Source organism: Melospiza melodia, chromosome 9, assembly GCF_035770615.1.
Source record: "Melospiza melodia melodia isolate bMelMel2 chromosome 9, bMelMel2.pri, whole genome shotgun sequence".
Classification (NCBI taxonomy): domain Eukaryota; kingdom Metazoa; phylum Chordata; class Aves; order Passeriformes; family Passerellidae; genus Melospiza; species Melospiza melodia.
In genome coordinates this window covers 8,458,111-8,474,685 of record NC_086202.1, presented here as the reverse complement: position 1 = coordinate 8,474,685, position 16,575 = coordinate 8,458,111, and the positions used below count along the sequence as shown (strand labels likewise).

General features: G+C 38.1%; 1 protein-coding gene across 1 annotated transcript in view; it reads right to left on the bottom strand.

Moving 5' to 3' along the window:
* Positions 1–16,575, bottom strand: part of NRAP (nebulin related anchoring protein) — a 46,988-nt gene extending 30,413 nt beyond the window's left edge. Inside the window, exons 1-14 of the mRNA XM_063163173.1 lie at positions 16,306–16,575; positions 15,940–16,034; positions 15,138–15,225; positions 12,846–12,950; positions 12,217–12,321; positions 11,435–11,542; positions 10,455–10,559; positions 9,796–9,903; positions 8,722–8,826; positions 5,800–5,904; positions 3,952–4,068; positions 2,479–2,583; positions 1,585–1,692; positions 778–882 (exon numbers count right to left, since the gene is read on the bottom strand). Coding sequence (XP_063019243.1) covers positions 778–882; positions 1,585–1,692; positions 2,479–2,583; positions 3,952–4,068; positions 5,800–5,904; positions 8,722–8,826; positions 9,796–9,903; positions 10,455–10,559; positions 11,435–11,542; positions 12,217–12,321; positions 12,846–12,950; positions 15,138–15,225; positions 15,940–16,034; positions 16,306–16,377 — 1,431 coding nt within the window. The 5' untranslated portion in view covers positions 16,378–16,575. The remainder of the gene's footprint in view (positions 1–777; positions 883–1,584; positions 1,693–2,478; positions 2,584–3,951; positions 4,069–5,799; positions 5,905–8,721; positions 8,827–9,795; positions 9,904–10,454; positions 10,560–11,434; positions 11,543–12,216; positions 12,322–12,845; positions 12,951–15,137; positions 15,226–15,939; positions 16,035–16,305) is intronic.

Genomic DNA, 16,575 nt, shown 5'->3' with positions numbered 1-16,575 from the left:
ATCAGGGCTCCCAGTTCTAGCTCTTCATGCTACCATCCTTGTCTGGGAAGAGGTGTTTATGCCCAGATAAATCTCACATAATGTTAATGACCTCTCTAAGGCATAATGCTCCTGGATTTTTGTAATTTCAGTGTAAAGACAGGGTGTACCTGCCTTAGGAAGTCAGAAATGCCCTGCAGAGCTGCTGCTCTCCTCTGCTGAGCTTGTAAGCAGTGCCTGGCGTCTGTGCTCCTGACTGAGGCACAGGGTGAGCCGCTAGAGGAGATCAGCCAAGCTTTTAATGCCTGTGAGCAGTGAGGGTACCGTCCTTTCCCTTCCCCAGCCAGGGGCACAGGGGCTCCTCTCTGAGGAGCTGGAAGGGTCTGTGACCAACCCATTCCCCTCCAAAGGGGAACAACAGTCCCAGGGAATTCACAATGGATTCACAATGGAGTCTCCCTGCGCTTTCAGTGCTTGATGCTGCTGCTGAAGCTGCCCCAGGGTGGTGAGACTTGTGCAGCACAGAGCTGGGATAGGGCAGAAGTCACAGATTTCACATCACTCCACAATCTGTGCTGAGCTGACCCAGCAACAGGACAGGGCAGCACTTTATACTGCTCTGAGACCTCCTGACACTGCACTTTTTTGGTTTAACTTTGTTAGCAGTGTTTGCTCCTGTCATTAAATCATCATTTGACACATGCAATCTATCACAATCTCTCCTACAGACAGATGATGAGCTATGCAAGTCACAGGAGGGGGAAAAAAACCCAAAAACTAAAACATAAAATTATTTACATCTTTCAAAGGGACCAACTTTCTTGTTGTCTGGTATGAAGGAGTGAGAGTAGCTGGGTAATTGTAGTCAACACCATCATGTTTGTAATCAGACTTATAGGCTATCTGAAACACAAGGAGAACAAAAAAAAAAATAATTCTTTTTTTTTCAGCTGTCATTTGTTTGAATAATTATCAGTCAAGCGGAAAAGGGAAACAATAATATTAATATTAAACGCAAGAAACAAAGTAAGTTCAATGTCATGAGTGACAAAGAAAATGAAATTATTTGCATAGTTTAGCCACTAATTGATTCTTTTTCAGCTTCTCAATTAATCCAATGCCAACAGTGGGAGCATTAACTTAACTTCCACCTATGACACATCTCTTTTATCTTTCTGCTTAGTTCTCAAGCTTCTTACAGATTTGTAAATAATGTACTTGAAGGAATGGTATGTAATGAAATAGCTTCTTGACTAACCCAGTAAATTAAATTGGAATCCAGAAATCTTCATTAAAGACTGTTTTTTCCAGCAAAGGTCTGACCCTGGGGGTGGTGGCAAACAACCTTCAGCATCCTACTGATGTCAAAGAAAACTGAAGGATCTCAGTATGTTGCCAGATCACTGAAATTTCTTATTTTAACTTCTTCCACACAGTGAGCCATAAAACAGTGCAAAAGGGTTTCCAGAATTTCCCCTCTTCTCAACACATCTGTCCATCAGATCCCCAGTACAGTATGATCTAAAGTTTTCTATCAACTTAATTCTGGAAAAACTGAAAGACCGGGATGCCACAAGCACACAAGTGTGATTAAAAGGGACTCACATTGCTTGCCAAGCTGCCAACCTTCATGGCATGGAGCATCCTCTTGTCCATGCCAACACCCACATAGTGACCTTTCATCTCATTCTGGTAGGTTTCTTTGTACTTAAGCTGTACCAAAAATTAAAAAAAAAAAAGAAGATAAAAATACTCTGAGAAAATATATTCAGCTTTTCCAGTGAAGAGTTTCAGCTTTTAAGAGTTTCCATATTTTACAGCAGGGAGACAATTTTTACAGCTCTGGTCTACTAGTGCTGCTCCAATACAGGAACTCATTAGTCCACAACAGACTTGGTATTTGAAAAAAAAAAAGCTAAAACTCTCAGTGAGTTTCTTTTACTACCAAATATCATTTACTTGCTCTTCATATCACCTAAATGCCACATAAAGATAACATCAGTGTTTCATTAGGAACAAATGCTAGAACAAAGTCCCAGGGAGACAATATTTGTACATTAAGAAATGAACAAAATTGGGTTGTTTTGGTGCATCTTTCACCAACCCCAGAGTGGGGGATTTGACAAGAAAAATTGATCATTCAGCCACCTCAACTGTATGGCAAAATATTTACTCCTCTGGGATTTTAGAGAATGCACAGTGAAATAAGTAATAATTATGACAGACTAGAGAAACAACTCTGCTACTTCTCTAGATCAGCAGTACCTGGTAAGTGTCTTTTCTTCCAAATACCATAATAGTTCTTTTCATAATCCTAAATGAAATGAGCCCCAGCTATACATCAGGACACATTAAAATGAGTGTTGTACAAAAATGGTCTAAAATGAGTTATAATCACATTTCCAGCACACATTTATATGAAACACACACTCCCAGATGACCCGTGATTCCAGCAGCTACTATGGCAAGTAAGCCACACACCAGGTACTGAAAACTTACATCACTGGTGAATTTTGAGATCTTGCTCGTATTCTTGAATTGTGGAGTGTCACAGTAGTTCATACTGTAGCCTTTGTTGTTTCCAAGATCCTTCTTGTACTCCACCTTAGTGACAAAAATGCACAACGGGAAGCTATGGTAAAACCTTAATCTGCTCTATCAAGTTCCTTCTCACACTTTTTATTAGGCAGACCCACTGTTCAGAGATTTTGACACATGGTGTTCATCAGATGGCATATGATGAAAATTAATGTGAAGAGAATATTCATGTACTCAGTTCTCATTTTACAGGCAAGAGAAATACAATTTCATCCTCTGCAAACTACACAAGACAGTGGCAGGAGGGAAACTATTAACAAAAACAATGATATACAAAGAAATTCTGAGGTGAGCATGCAGCAAATGAACATGTACAAATGTGCCATGTACCAAATTCCAGCAAGACCTCAGCAAGAGCTTTTGTACTCATACAGCCATTCCTGTTTAAGGAGCTGAGCCTGTAACAGCTGCAGTGAAAGACTGAGAGATGAGAGGAACTCAGCTTGCTTGGCTGAGGAAATCAAAGGCAGAGAGAAGAAAATGATGTATTTGTAAACCTCTCAGAAAAGTAACCATGCAGGGAGAAGAACTTTTTAAACTAAAGGGCAACGCTAGCACAAAACACAGTGGTAATAAAGTGGACAGGAATAAATGTAGGCTAGAAATTGGAATAGGAGGATTATACAGTGCTGTGTTGAAGCAGCAGGAGCCAGGAATCATTGGCCCAGGAGGCCCCTTCCAGCCCTACTTCCAGGGGTTTTTCATTATTGAAGGTTTCATACTTTGACATCTCAAGAGTATAAGTTTTTAAAGTGCCATAGGGAAGTTCTAGAAACTCACATTTATTAATAGTTTTATAGCTGATATGACACTATAAATAAATTAATAATTCAGAATCTACTGAGAATTCTCTTGCAATCTTCCTTTATCAAGCAGAAAAAGAATCAATTATCAGTGACTCACAGTCTTTCACAGGATGGAAGAAAACAGAAATCTGCATAACCAGAATGGTTTAAATTTTGTCTCTGTTCTTATTTTTTTATTATTAGAATATCCTCTGAGACACTCTAAGGTACACACCAAATTAATCCTAAAGCTTTATATATTAATATCATATTAAAAGCACAATTCAGGTTTGGAGTGGGTTTTTTTCAGTTTTCAATTTTTGACGTGGTCAGAACTAAAATCACTCTCCTGGGGTTAATTTCCCACAGTTTCATAGAGATGATTGGAAGGGCCAGAGGGCTGCACCTAAAGATCTGTTCTTGAGCTTTTCTCTCCAGTTGTTGTGCTACACACAGATGCTTTTTTTATGTACAATGCAGGAAGAACAACAGCTTTATTTTTTTTTTAACATGCACTCCTTACTCATCAAACACAGATGTTTGTATGAGCTGCTCCCAAACTTGTTAAGAGATCGATTCAAGCCCTTACCTCACTGACAAGCTTGTTAACACTTTGGGCTTGTTTAAGGACCAAGTTGTCTTCAGCTGTTAGGGAGTGAAAGTGAGCTGCACCTTTCATCTTGGAGAGGTCTTTCTTGTATTTTATCTGAAAAGAAGTAGGGAGAATTATAAAATAGATGTGCATCTTTTCATCCTTACTATTTAGACTGGCTTCATGAGTCAGGATAATATCTTCCCCGTGTATGGTTTGATAAGTAAATGGAATTGCCATGCTGAAACACTGTATTTACTACCTTGAATAACCCAAATATGACTCCATAGCCCTGCACAGTCCCTCTCAAGACATTTTACTAGATAGCATTTTTCATAAATTTTTGACATGGACTGAACAGCAGTGGTTGTTGTTCATAGCTTGAAGAGATTACTAGCAGAATCTTGGCTGGAGCTTGTGTGCTCTTCTATTAATGAAGTTAATCCTCAGTACTTAATTTTAGTCAGAGGATTACAGATAGTCATCAAGCAGTCTGCAAACTTTTCCTTCTGTAGAAACCAGCTTTTTTAAAAAGCTCTATCTTTTTGTACTTTCAATGTGTTTAAGGGAATTATATTTCTCTACAAAATCAAGATTGAAATAAGGGAATTCTAAATTAAATTTAGACATCAGGTTTTTGACATAAATTGGACTTGGATGGATGAAGAGAGGTAGTAGTTGGCCTTTTATAAATTATTTCACATGAACTGACATGCAAAGTGGTTTGGGTTTTTTTATTTTCCAAGTCTGCACACATTTCCTCAGGCTTTAAAACTACAAGGCAAGTTGCTAAGTACTGTAGTGTGCAAATGTTACTTCCATGAAGAAATCCTCCTCTTCACTCCATGTATTATAAATTAATGAGGAAACTACTGACCATTAGCATTTTCAAAACCCATCAAACTTTATCTGGAAAGGTTAAATATTCCATGTTTAAACAGGGGATCACTGAGTTTGTCCCCAAACTGGGATTGGTCACAGAGGATTTTTGGTGTTTTATATTCTCCCAGTGATTATTAGCTCAGGTAACAGAACACGACTGATCCTTTCACTCCGGTTTACTGCTCGTGGCCAGCCCACTCTAACACAAGCTGAAAGGCTCCACCATCTGCTCTCTGCCCACAAGACAGACTGAGCTCATCAGCCCAGGCAGCCCCAGCGGGGACAGGTGCCCACACTACAGAAGCTGTCACTCACAGGAGCCCTTCAGAACAGCCACAGGGTACTGACCTACAGACTGACCCATTGTTTTGTCTCTGCCAGAAATGGTCCTCCCAAATAGGGCTGAGGCTGATGGGCTGGATGCAGGAATCACACACCACCACCTCTTTGCCAACTCTTCAGTTTGCCACCCAAAACCAAAAATCACATCCCAGAAATAAGCTCACTTTTGTGAAGTGACAGTGTCACACTCTCTGCTTCTTTTCCTCCATATGACTTGCTTTGTGCTGGAGGCATGATACATCAAAATATCAAAACCAGTACAGTTCATTCATCCTCCATTTATTCACTACTGGGAATACCACAGTAGTCCACAGGATGATTAAGGCAGTTGAAGGTTTCATTAATAATACAGGTGCAGATTTGCCAGGAGGGTTAACCTAACAGTAGGGATCCCCATTAGTTGCTACATGCATCTCCTCCCTCATGCAAGTTGGAGCTGTGCCCCCTTCTATTAATGGATATTATTAATCCCCTGAGCCATCCAGTTCCCAGCAATGCAGCAAAATGTCACTTTTGTTTACTTCTCAAGTGCAATTTTAGCATCCTCCTCCCAGGCACTGCTCTGACAAACTGCTGTTTTTAATTGTTTATGAACTGTATTGATTCAGGTTTCATACTTACATCACTTGCCAATTCATTTGCTTTCTTGGCATTTTGATAAGCTGGAGTGATCATAGCAGGAAAGCTTCCTTTCCCTCTGCGTTCCTCAAACTCATCCATATATCCCTGAAGAAAATTCAGATGTTTACACATGAGCAGGTGGGGCCATGGGTTATTTTACAAAGCCCCACAGTCCTTGTTAGTAGGAAGGTTCACAGCTTCAATGACCTTTTTTTTTTTTTTTTAATGAAAAATGACCAAATATAAGAATAACTTGACCTGTTAAATTACCTATGCCTCTGAAGCTACCTGTGCATCATTCCAAGAGAAATTTAGATAGCTATTAGCTGTGGTAAAGATAGCATTCAAGTGTACAATGACACACACCATTCTGCTCTCACCTCATTTCCCACAGAGATGATATCTGCTTGACTCTCTGTTTGTCAATACATGTTTTCCTGGAATTTTATAAAAATAGCTAATGGCTTGGTTAGCCAGGCTAACTTTAAACTTTACACTTTACACTTTAATGGCTTAAAGTTAACAAGTTTAACATAGGATCAGCCTTTCTTTGTGGTGTTACAGGAGCTGTTTGATCTTTCCATGGTCATTTTTCACATCATAATTGACCAAAAATAATAGTTCACTAGTGCTGTGATGTATTTTGAAGAGGGATAAATAAGTGAGACAGAGATACCTAGATATCAGAATGCCAAACTCCTTAGTGAACAAAATCAAAAATTCCATTTGTCTGATTAAAAAAACCCAATTGTTGTGGAAGTATCACCCTTAAACTCATCTATAGATAAGTTTATGTGTAAATATCTGACAATTTGAAAGCCATTTAGATAGTTTAACTGCAAAACACTGGGGAATTTTTTTTTAATGTAATGGACAATAATAATCTCAAAGCCTTCTATGCCAAGATCTGGGGAGAACCTGGAGTACAAACAAGAATACAAACAAGTGAGATAAAGGGTAATGTGTCTTCTCTGCAATATTTTGTAAATCTTTTGTAGTAGAGGCAGTTTGAGTGAAAATAGAATGTGCCATGAATAGGATGCATGCCAAGAATGCCATGGAAAGCACAGATAGGAATGGCTACAAATATCTGGGATATCTCTTTTGTGTGTTGTCAGTGCAAAACCATCCATTGTAGGTCATTTTGGGCACCATCAATGTTTTAAAATAGGTCACACCACAAGTTTGTGGACATTATGATGCACATTGGTGAACAATATTTACAATGGCATTAAATTATTCTATAAACAGGCACTGAAAAGAAAAAATATAGTGGAATAATCAGCTGAGTTAGCTTCTTAAAATACCATTAATGAGTTTGAATTCTCCAGACCAACCTGTCTTTCGCCTCTAACTTTCTTGAATACCTTTTAATATCATTTCTAACATTGTGCATATATTTAAACTATTCATATATTCAACTATTTTAGCCACTGTTAAGGTTTTTAAACATGAACAAAAATATGTTCAGCACAAGAATTTTACAGTAAGATTCCTTAAAGTGTCTCATGTTATATATATATAAATATGCATGTACATATATACATTTATCTATATCTATATCTATCTGTCTGATGCACACTCAATTCATTGTTAATGATCTCAACAGTTAGAAATCTAATCTCTTTACCCATGTTAAGTCACAATTTACTCAGAAAATTCCATTAATTTCAGTGACTCTGTGTTATTTTACTAACAATATCAGTATCCAATCTATAAAGATTAAAACTCAAATCGAATTTGAAGTCCATGACTGAAGTTTCAAAGACACTTTCAAAGAAAGAAAACTTAAATTAATTCTAAAACAGAATCATTCTAATGCTTGGAAATGTAATTAGTGCTTTTTCAAATTCATTTTATTTGTTTATTCCTATTAAAACTTGTAGCAGTTCAAAAGACAGAAGTAATTGAAGGCTCCACTGCTACAACACTAAACTCATATTCTTCAAGGATGGTTTGCTTTCCACAGAATACTAAATGTAAATTTCAACTGAAGAAGTGAAGAAATGTAAAATACCAAAGGTTTTAGGAAAATACAGCCCCTATTCCTTCATTTCTCCAAAGCGTATGGACCTACTGAGGAGCAGAACAAAAACCCCTGAATTAACCATATAGTTTTCTTTATATATAAACACCACTATTCAATTCCTTTCAAATTCCACTTAGCTGCATTCAGTTCTATATAGCTGTGCTATTCCCCCAGTCTAATTGGAATTTGGGTGCATTTTGGGCAACCACAAAACCAATTGTATTCCCTTAAAAATGAAACATAAGCAAAACGAATGCCACTGAGCAAATCAGAACTAAAGCCTATCTGGTTCCACAAATACAGAGCTGCAGCTTGTCAGGTTTATAATTCCTCTTTTGTAGAGGAGGTGAAATCTAAGAGATTGTGTATCTAAGAGATTCAGTGCTGTTCACACATATTTAGAGCTGCAAAGCTCCTAAGGTTTGTGAAAATACCCACAGGGAAAAGGCACCTAACTGTCTGCCAGCTTTCTACCATTTCACAACCCTTTAGCTTTTCTCCTGACTGAATTTCCTTATTCATGGAATGGGAATATTTCCTCGAGTAAGCACATTTCAGTGTGATACATAACAACACCCCAACAGAAATGCAGAGTGCACACAGATAAATGCACACAGATAAAATTTGCCAAGGTCAGTTTTTAGCACTGGCCCTACCATAAGGGTCATGCAGTGGCAGTGCAGCCACCTTGCAGTCACATCTTCAGGTGCCAGTTACAGATACATTACATTTTAGAAGCACAGTACTGTTTGTACGCCATCCTTTCCCTTGAAACTTTGTTTTCTCACACAGGAAAACAAAGTGAAAAGAGGTGCCACCAGTTTCTGAAGCCTTGAGCAACCAGCTGCAGAAATGATCAACACCAGCATGACTATCCCTTGGATGTTCCATACCTGTCCATGCTGCTCTGCATTTTCTCTTGCAACAGCAACATCTGTTCCAGCTGCGTGGCTGGCTTTTCCCTTGATCTCTTTTTCATATCTTTGATGATACTTCACCTAACAGGAGAAAAAGGAAATGAATAATCCAGGTGAGTTTAGTCTGGTTCACAGATGCTGCACAATAAATTACAACCAATGGCATGCACATGTTGTCAATAAAGGATTGTCAAAATTCCCATTGCCACCAACCTGCACAAGTCAAATATGCCACTTGAAGGTATAAAAACAGAACTAGTGGTGCATTAATAATGCACTAGGAACACAGGACTTGCCATTTCAACCCAGACCATTGGGTCAATGTGTTCAGCATCACCTGCTTGACAGTGGCTAATCCCTGATGCTCCAGCAGTTTAAAAAAATAGAACTGATTGTAATGCAAATTCATGGTTACCACAGAGCACTTTTTTACCACAGGGTCACCTGAACCCCATCAGTAAATGGGTTTGTTTCTGAAGATGCTTTATCCCCGGTGATAAAGAGAATTTAAGGCAATCAACCTTCAAGTTTAGACCAAGATTTGCTCTACATTTACTGAAGTCAAAATAATGCCTGTAACCTGATGCTGCCCTTTAATCACCATGTGTGTTTTCTGACAAAAGTGAAGGGTTTTCCACAGATCAAAGGCAAATAAAAACATGTAATTGTTTTAGAGTCAGTTGCTTTTACCTTCAAAATTATGGATCTCTTATTTTCCTCAATGACTCTTAACAATGTTTTAAATTCACTTCCTTTGAGTTATATGTTCTTCCATATGATACCTTCTCCAACAAAAAGAGCTTTTCTTTTAGTTTCCAATAACAAAGCACAATTAACTGTACATTTTGAAGGAACACTGATATCTTTTTATGGTGCTTATTAAAGAGTTCAGGGGTGTTGTGGTTTTGTTATGTTTGGAAAGGAAAAGAAAGCCAGTGAAGATCAGTATGCCATGCTCATGGAATTTCTGCCAGCAAATGTTTTAATTCAAAATCTGTGTGACAGTTTAATATTTTCTTTCTCAAAAGAGACTTTTCTTTGGACACTTACATCACTGGCTAATTCATTTGCTCTCTTGGCTATTTGATAAGCTGGAGTGATCATAGCAGGAAAGCTGCCTTTCCCCTTCCGTTCTTCAAAGTCTTCTGTGTATTTCAACTGTAAAAAATCAAGACAGTTCAGGAGCAATTAGAGCAAATATGTCTTGATTGCACACCTAATCAATCCTTAAAGTTGCAAAGTCAGGTGCTCCATGGCTGTCACCTGCCAAAAGGAAGATGAACCATGAAGTCTGAATCTTTGCAATTTGGTCTTTAACTACACAATCACACATCTTCTGCAAGGCCCCTTTGTCTTGTTCAGGGTGTAGGATGAAGAGATTCATTTAAAGAAAATACTTAAAGTCTCTGCAAGACACCTTCTCTATTTACATTAGAGTCAGGCAGCTTCTTTCTTTAATTTTCATGGCAGCCAGTTGCTGGGTATGGATCAGACTGGTGCCCCAGCTTCTGTTCTGACAGCCTAAAATGGCCTCAAATTGAATGTGGTCTTTGCAACTGAAAACATTAAATGCTTAATGGTAAAATGAGTCTGCCTTTAAAATATTAATTTAAAATTTTTCTTTGTGTTCATATTTGCAAGTAATTTATAAATCCCCTAGGAACCACTTGCAGAGCCAAAACCAGATCAATCTATTTTGTTTAACTTACATCACTTGCAAGGTGTGCTCCAGCCTTTGCATGAAGTATATCTGGAGTGTCTACAACAGAGGTGAACTTTGAAACTCTCTCCTCATGTCCACGCTTATATTCCACCTGAAGAGGAAAACATATATATCCATATTACACCAAATAAGCAGCAAAAGTACATTTCCTATCAGAAGGCTTCAAGAGAAAATGAGCAACAGCAGTCATGACACTCCTCACTCTCCACAGTCAAGCTATCCATATATTTAAGGTCCAATTTCCTTAAAGTGAATACCAAAACCAGACAGAAATGGACTCAGGTGTTCAAATTTTCACTTGATGTATGTGAGCCACACATTTGATTAAAATACCATGAGAATAGTCATTAATGTCCCAAGATCATACTGCAATGATCTTGGGATATGTAGATATTATCTGCACAAAACAATACTATAAAACCATTGTTATGAGATTTATTTTTACTTATATTTTCATGTGAATAGTTCTCAAATAAACAAGCAATTTTCTGTGCATAAATTTAAAGTAGCTTTTATGTGAATTAATTTCAATCTTACAGCTGTTTGCTTTCACAGAATTCACAGAATGACTAGGTTGGAAGAGACCTTAAAGATCATCGAGTCCAACTTAATTTCAAATAATAAAATTAAAAATGTCAAATGTAAATAATTTGATGAATACAGCCCTAAAGGTAATGAATTAAATGAACATTTCAGTGCAAGTCACAATCTTTTTCAGATTGTGATAAATTATGAAAAAGTTGCTACATTTTCCAGGAAATATCTACATTGTCACTTATTTTATATGATTGTACTCCCAGGCCAAGTACTTTATTAACCTTGTTTTCTGCATCGTTACCATTTTCTCACTTTGTAACAGTATAACAAATATTCACCACCGAATCTAACATCTCAAGTGGATGGCCTGAACCCAGGATTCTCCAAATTCAGAAGTGCAAAATATAATTAAAAACCCTTGTGACTTACATCACTGCTTAGCTGGCTGGCTCTCTTGGCAACCTGGTAACCTGGAGTGATCATAGCAGGGAAGCTGCCTTTGCCTCTTCGTGGCTCAAACTCTTCTGTATATTGAAACTGGAAGATGAATTTGTTTATTAGAGAAGAATCCACTGTAGTTTTTACAATTCTTCTTCTCCTGCCTGCTTCCTAAAGGTATATATCACTTTATTTAAAAGAAAACAAATTAAACAAAAGAACTTCCACTTTGTAAGTTGTTAGTTACAGCTACTTCCTACACAGAACAGAAAACATTTCTCATTTGTATCAATTATCCACTGTTAACTGCCTACGCTGATTAGGTCACTAGCCTGTTGTATGGACACAGTCATAATTTAGAAGTGATTTTCATCAGTCATGGAAATTCAGTCAGTGAAAAGTCTGGTCTGTGGAAAATGCAACCCATTTTTCATCATGAGTCCTGCTCTAGTGAGAGAAAGAGCACTGCCTCCTAGATCAGATCACCTCAGTTTGGTCAGCAGCTGAAGTGTTTCTGAGTTATATAAATATATAAATGTGTGATGGCAATAGAACTGTTATGTGACCTTAATTCCTTACATGGCTAAGTATTGTTATTGACAGAAATAAACATGTCAGTCTCTCCTTTGGCAACATCTTGACAGACAGACCCTCCAGATACCCCTCCCGAAAAGCCTGGAGGTGACTTCTTACCAAAGACTGACTTTCATGTATTTTTAAGTCTTCAGAATAGGATAGACCATGAAAATAAAGCCAAACATCAGTCCACTTACATCAGACAGAGCCTTCTGTGCCTGTGTTATCTTGACCATCTCAGGATCTGGGATTGTTCCTGGGTACCACGATTTTCCCTCCTCATAGGCAGCATAGTAAGCATTCTACAAAACAGGAACTAAGTAACTACCTATCTTCACTCTGGTTTTGGCACTCAAACAGATGATCAAACAGGAAAAAAAAGGAAGCACACAGAGCAGTGGAAGTGAAATTGTGCAGCACAAGGCCTACATTCCACATCCCTTCAGAGTGCCAAGGCAGAACTTGTACAGCAAGAACTGACATCAAGATGACAGGATCCAGGATCCTGGAGTGAAACTCAAATAACACCCCCTGGGAATCAGATCTCCTGCTGTGAAGCTCCAGTGCCAGTAGAGAGAAGACACACAGACTGTGGCTGTACATGCAGCAGCCCCAACAGCTGACTACAGACACTCTTCCTTCCCCACCTTCTGATTATTCTATCCTAAGCTATAGTTGAGCTATTTTGTCTTGAAAAAGCCAAATGAAAAGCAAAGGCTATTTTTTTTTTTAGCATTGAAATGCCATGGTTAAACCCCTGACAATCAGGGCCAATCCTTGGTGTCCTTCAGGCTCCTGGCTGGGAGACTCGAGGGATATTTCTTACCTGGGTAGCCAATTGTTGGGCTTTATAGACACTTTCGATTTCTCTGGACCTTACATCCCACTGAAAGACTGATTTGATTTGTTCACTCTCTTCTCGATATTTTATCTAAAAAGAAAAGATAATGACTTGTTTTAGTAGTTTCTTAGGGCATACTAACACTCACCCCCTTTGGAGAAGAATAAGAGAGGCAAGGTGATGATTGCATTTAGCCCCAAAGCCAAAACTCTGTTTTCTAGTCCACCCCAGCTTCTCCCTAAGATTTCTGCCAGTATAGGAGCTGCACATCTGTAAAGGAGCAGCATATTACACCTGAGACCTGGCATGTCATTCTGAAAGAATAATTTGATCTTTAGATAGTCCTTTTGGGGGAAATAATCTGTTAGAATTGAAATCCCTAAGAAATTTAAAGCAGGATGTGTCAATGCATTACATGAAAAAACTATTACCAAGTAAGCAGTATTAAAATACTCTCCTATTTCCCTGCACAGTGTCCAAGAAGTGTCATATCCTAACTGTGCAAATGTAAATGACTACTATATTTGGTCCTGGGTCATTATGTTCTTAGTGCTACTTTTATCATGCTAGCATGTAGAAGAAATCCAACTGAAATCACAGATCTGTTATACAACTCACTCTCTACCCAGAGTAGAGAATTTAAACTGACTGGACAGAAATATTACTGAGCACATGTACCATTATTCCCATTTATAAATTAAGCACAAAGGAGCAGAGAGCTGAATGACTTGCCTGATAACACAAAAATTCTGTATAGAGAAACCTAATTGTTATCTCTGCATTCCAGTTGATGTCTCAAGACTTATGTGAGAACATCATATTGGGATTGAAACAAACATTCTATTTTCTGCATCGTCAGAAATAAACTTCAGTAAAAAAGTTTATTTTTTTACTGAATAAACTTCCATAGTAGCAAGAGAAACCTTTTCCCAAGTTATCATTTTTTATACATTTACTAATGAAACATTTTCCTGCTCTCAATTTTTACAGAAGTACTCCCTTTAAGCAGGTACTGCAGATTCAGCTTCTTTACTACCCTTAGCAGTTTTCTCTCTGGAACAGAACCTCATTATGTGATTGAAAAGGACAGAAGGTGTTTAAGGTGTATAAAACAAGGGAAAGTGATCTTTGAGCTATAATTTCCCTGGCTTGTGTACTCACATGCACTGGAAGTATCAGTCTCATATCTCTGCCTAAACCAGAAATAGAACCTGCAGTAATCCCAAACTCATTCCTGAGCAGATCTGTCACACACAGTTTAAAGTAAGTGCGACAGTCATTGCTGAAATAGTTACAGCCCATGATACTGCAAAAACTGAGGCATAAGAATGCTGTACAAAATGATAAATTATAGTGTCTGACAAAGACTATTCTTGTGCATCAAGGTTTTACAGCTAATAGAGGACATCAGAATGAATTCAGCATGCCATAATCCAAGAAATACAACTTTCTTTGTTAATTTTAGTGATGGCTAATCACACCAAAACACATTGCTTTGCCTGTGAAATACATTCACAAGTAATGTTATTTTAGGATATAGAAAGACATGGCATTCAAGAAATCAACGTTAGGCAGAGGAGTGAGACAGCCTTCGATTATTGGGCGTTCCTGTATTTTTTATTTCACCAGACCCCTTGCAGTGCAGGTTTGTGGATGATGTTCTGGAAGGAATCAATGCAGGGGTGGCACTGGGAATGCCCACAGGCTGGAGCATTCCAGCTGCATGGGGCAGGGCAGAGCCCACAGGGAGGATGCTCCTCCATCCCCAAATACACCTCCAGCAAAACCCTGCCAAGCTCCCTGGACCGGCTGCTTTACCACCTCAGGTTCGGCAGAAATACTCAACAAAAGTATTTACGGGAACTTCTCTGTGTGCCCCACCTGGTTATAATTTATCTGATGTTTCGTGGCAGTTTCTGATGAGATCACAAAGCAAGTGGGTTGTTCTTGCTCCCAGAGGTTGTGAAACCCAGCTTAGTCACCAAGTTTGCACAGCTCTGGGCAGTTTAGGTGAACTGTGCTTCCGTACAGATTATCAGATAAACAGGTGAGCAGCTCCAATCAGTTTTTCCTTCTGAGAGAAGAAGGAAATCCAGATCTAAGACTGTTTTCACATGAGTAATCGCATTGAAAAAATTATGACTGAAACCCAGCTGAGGTTTGAATCATACACAGGAAGGTGAGTAAAAAGCACGTATTTATACTTACGAAACAAGAGATGTTATCAATATGTTATCAAAATGTAGAACAAACACACTTGACCCTCAAGCTTCTTACCTCACTTACCACTTCTGACAGTTTTTTTGCATTCATATTTATTGGTGTTTCAAACACACTCGTGAATGCATTGTTCTTTGGATTGTGCCTAGAAAAGGGTAAGTGCAAAAGGATATTAGGAATGTACCAGACAGCCCACCAGAAAGGTTCTCTTTGAGCACTGAAAACCACAATATCAGCCTCCACCCCTCTATGCACATCTCTTCCCCCACTCACACAGAGATCTTAGACTACATTCAAGTTATTACTGTAAGGAGTAGGTGCCTAGAGCAAAATTAATTTTAATGATCATCATATCAATGCTGTGATTCTAATAACAAAAGAGAATAATAGAATAAAAAACAACTGTCATCTCTCCTTTTTCTGCTGACAAATTTGACAGGAATTGATCATTATAAAATAAAAACTTCCTAGAACAAACCAACTCCAAAATCTGCATTTTATATATTTTCCTTATGATTAGTTCAACCTTGTTTACTCTTAACCACTGATTTCGAAAGCACTGAATTTTGTGGTTGGTTTATTTTCTTCTCACAATACTGAAAGGGAACATGATTTGGTATCTTTTAACACACTGGCCAAATGAGGAAGCTTTATGCATGGTAAAAAGAGTTTCCCACCATTTGTGATTCACATAAATCCAAAGATATGCATGAAATCACCAACAATAACTAATTTTGCATCACACACAGGACAGACTGAGTCCAAATGGTGATCTTCCATTATATTAAAATTACTAGCCAAATTAAACCTTTGCTTAAAAAAATAAAATGGAAGGAATAAAAAAAGGAAATACACTTACGCTTGACAGTAAGGCTTTTTCTCATGGCTAACAAAGTTGTTTACAGTTAACATCATCTTGCATACTTCACAGTGAAAACAGGCTTTATGCCACGTCTGGACACGCCACAAAAGAGAAACCAAACAGACATGATTCGTATTTCATTATTATTATTCTGCTAAGTTTAAAATCTCACTATTGATCCTTACCCTTCATTTAATGAATCTGACTATTTTTTTCTTCAAATATATACATGTTATTAATTCATTTCAGTTCTGAACCCAGTTATGAGCAAAGAACTTTTGGAACTGAGAGATTTGCACTGTGTTAGAAGTGCCAATCTGTACATTTATTATAGTCCAAAAATGATAAAGAAAGAGAACTGACCTGATCTATACAGTTAATCTTCTCAGCAGGGTAAACCCCATAGCCACATCTAGCACACGGCTGCACATTCATCTTGAAATCCACAGAGTGAAAAATATATAGGTTTATACAAAAGGTTCAAAGAGTATGAAAGTGACTTTTTGGCCTGTGCAAAGCACACTCTAGACACTCCAGTCAAGGCCTTTTGCTGTGGTCAATGGCTCCCATTAAAGCTCTGAATTGAAGTCTGTTGCTCCCTTTGCTGACCTTCTGTTTCAAAGTCAGCTGCAG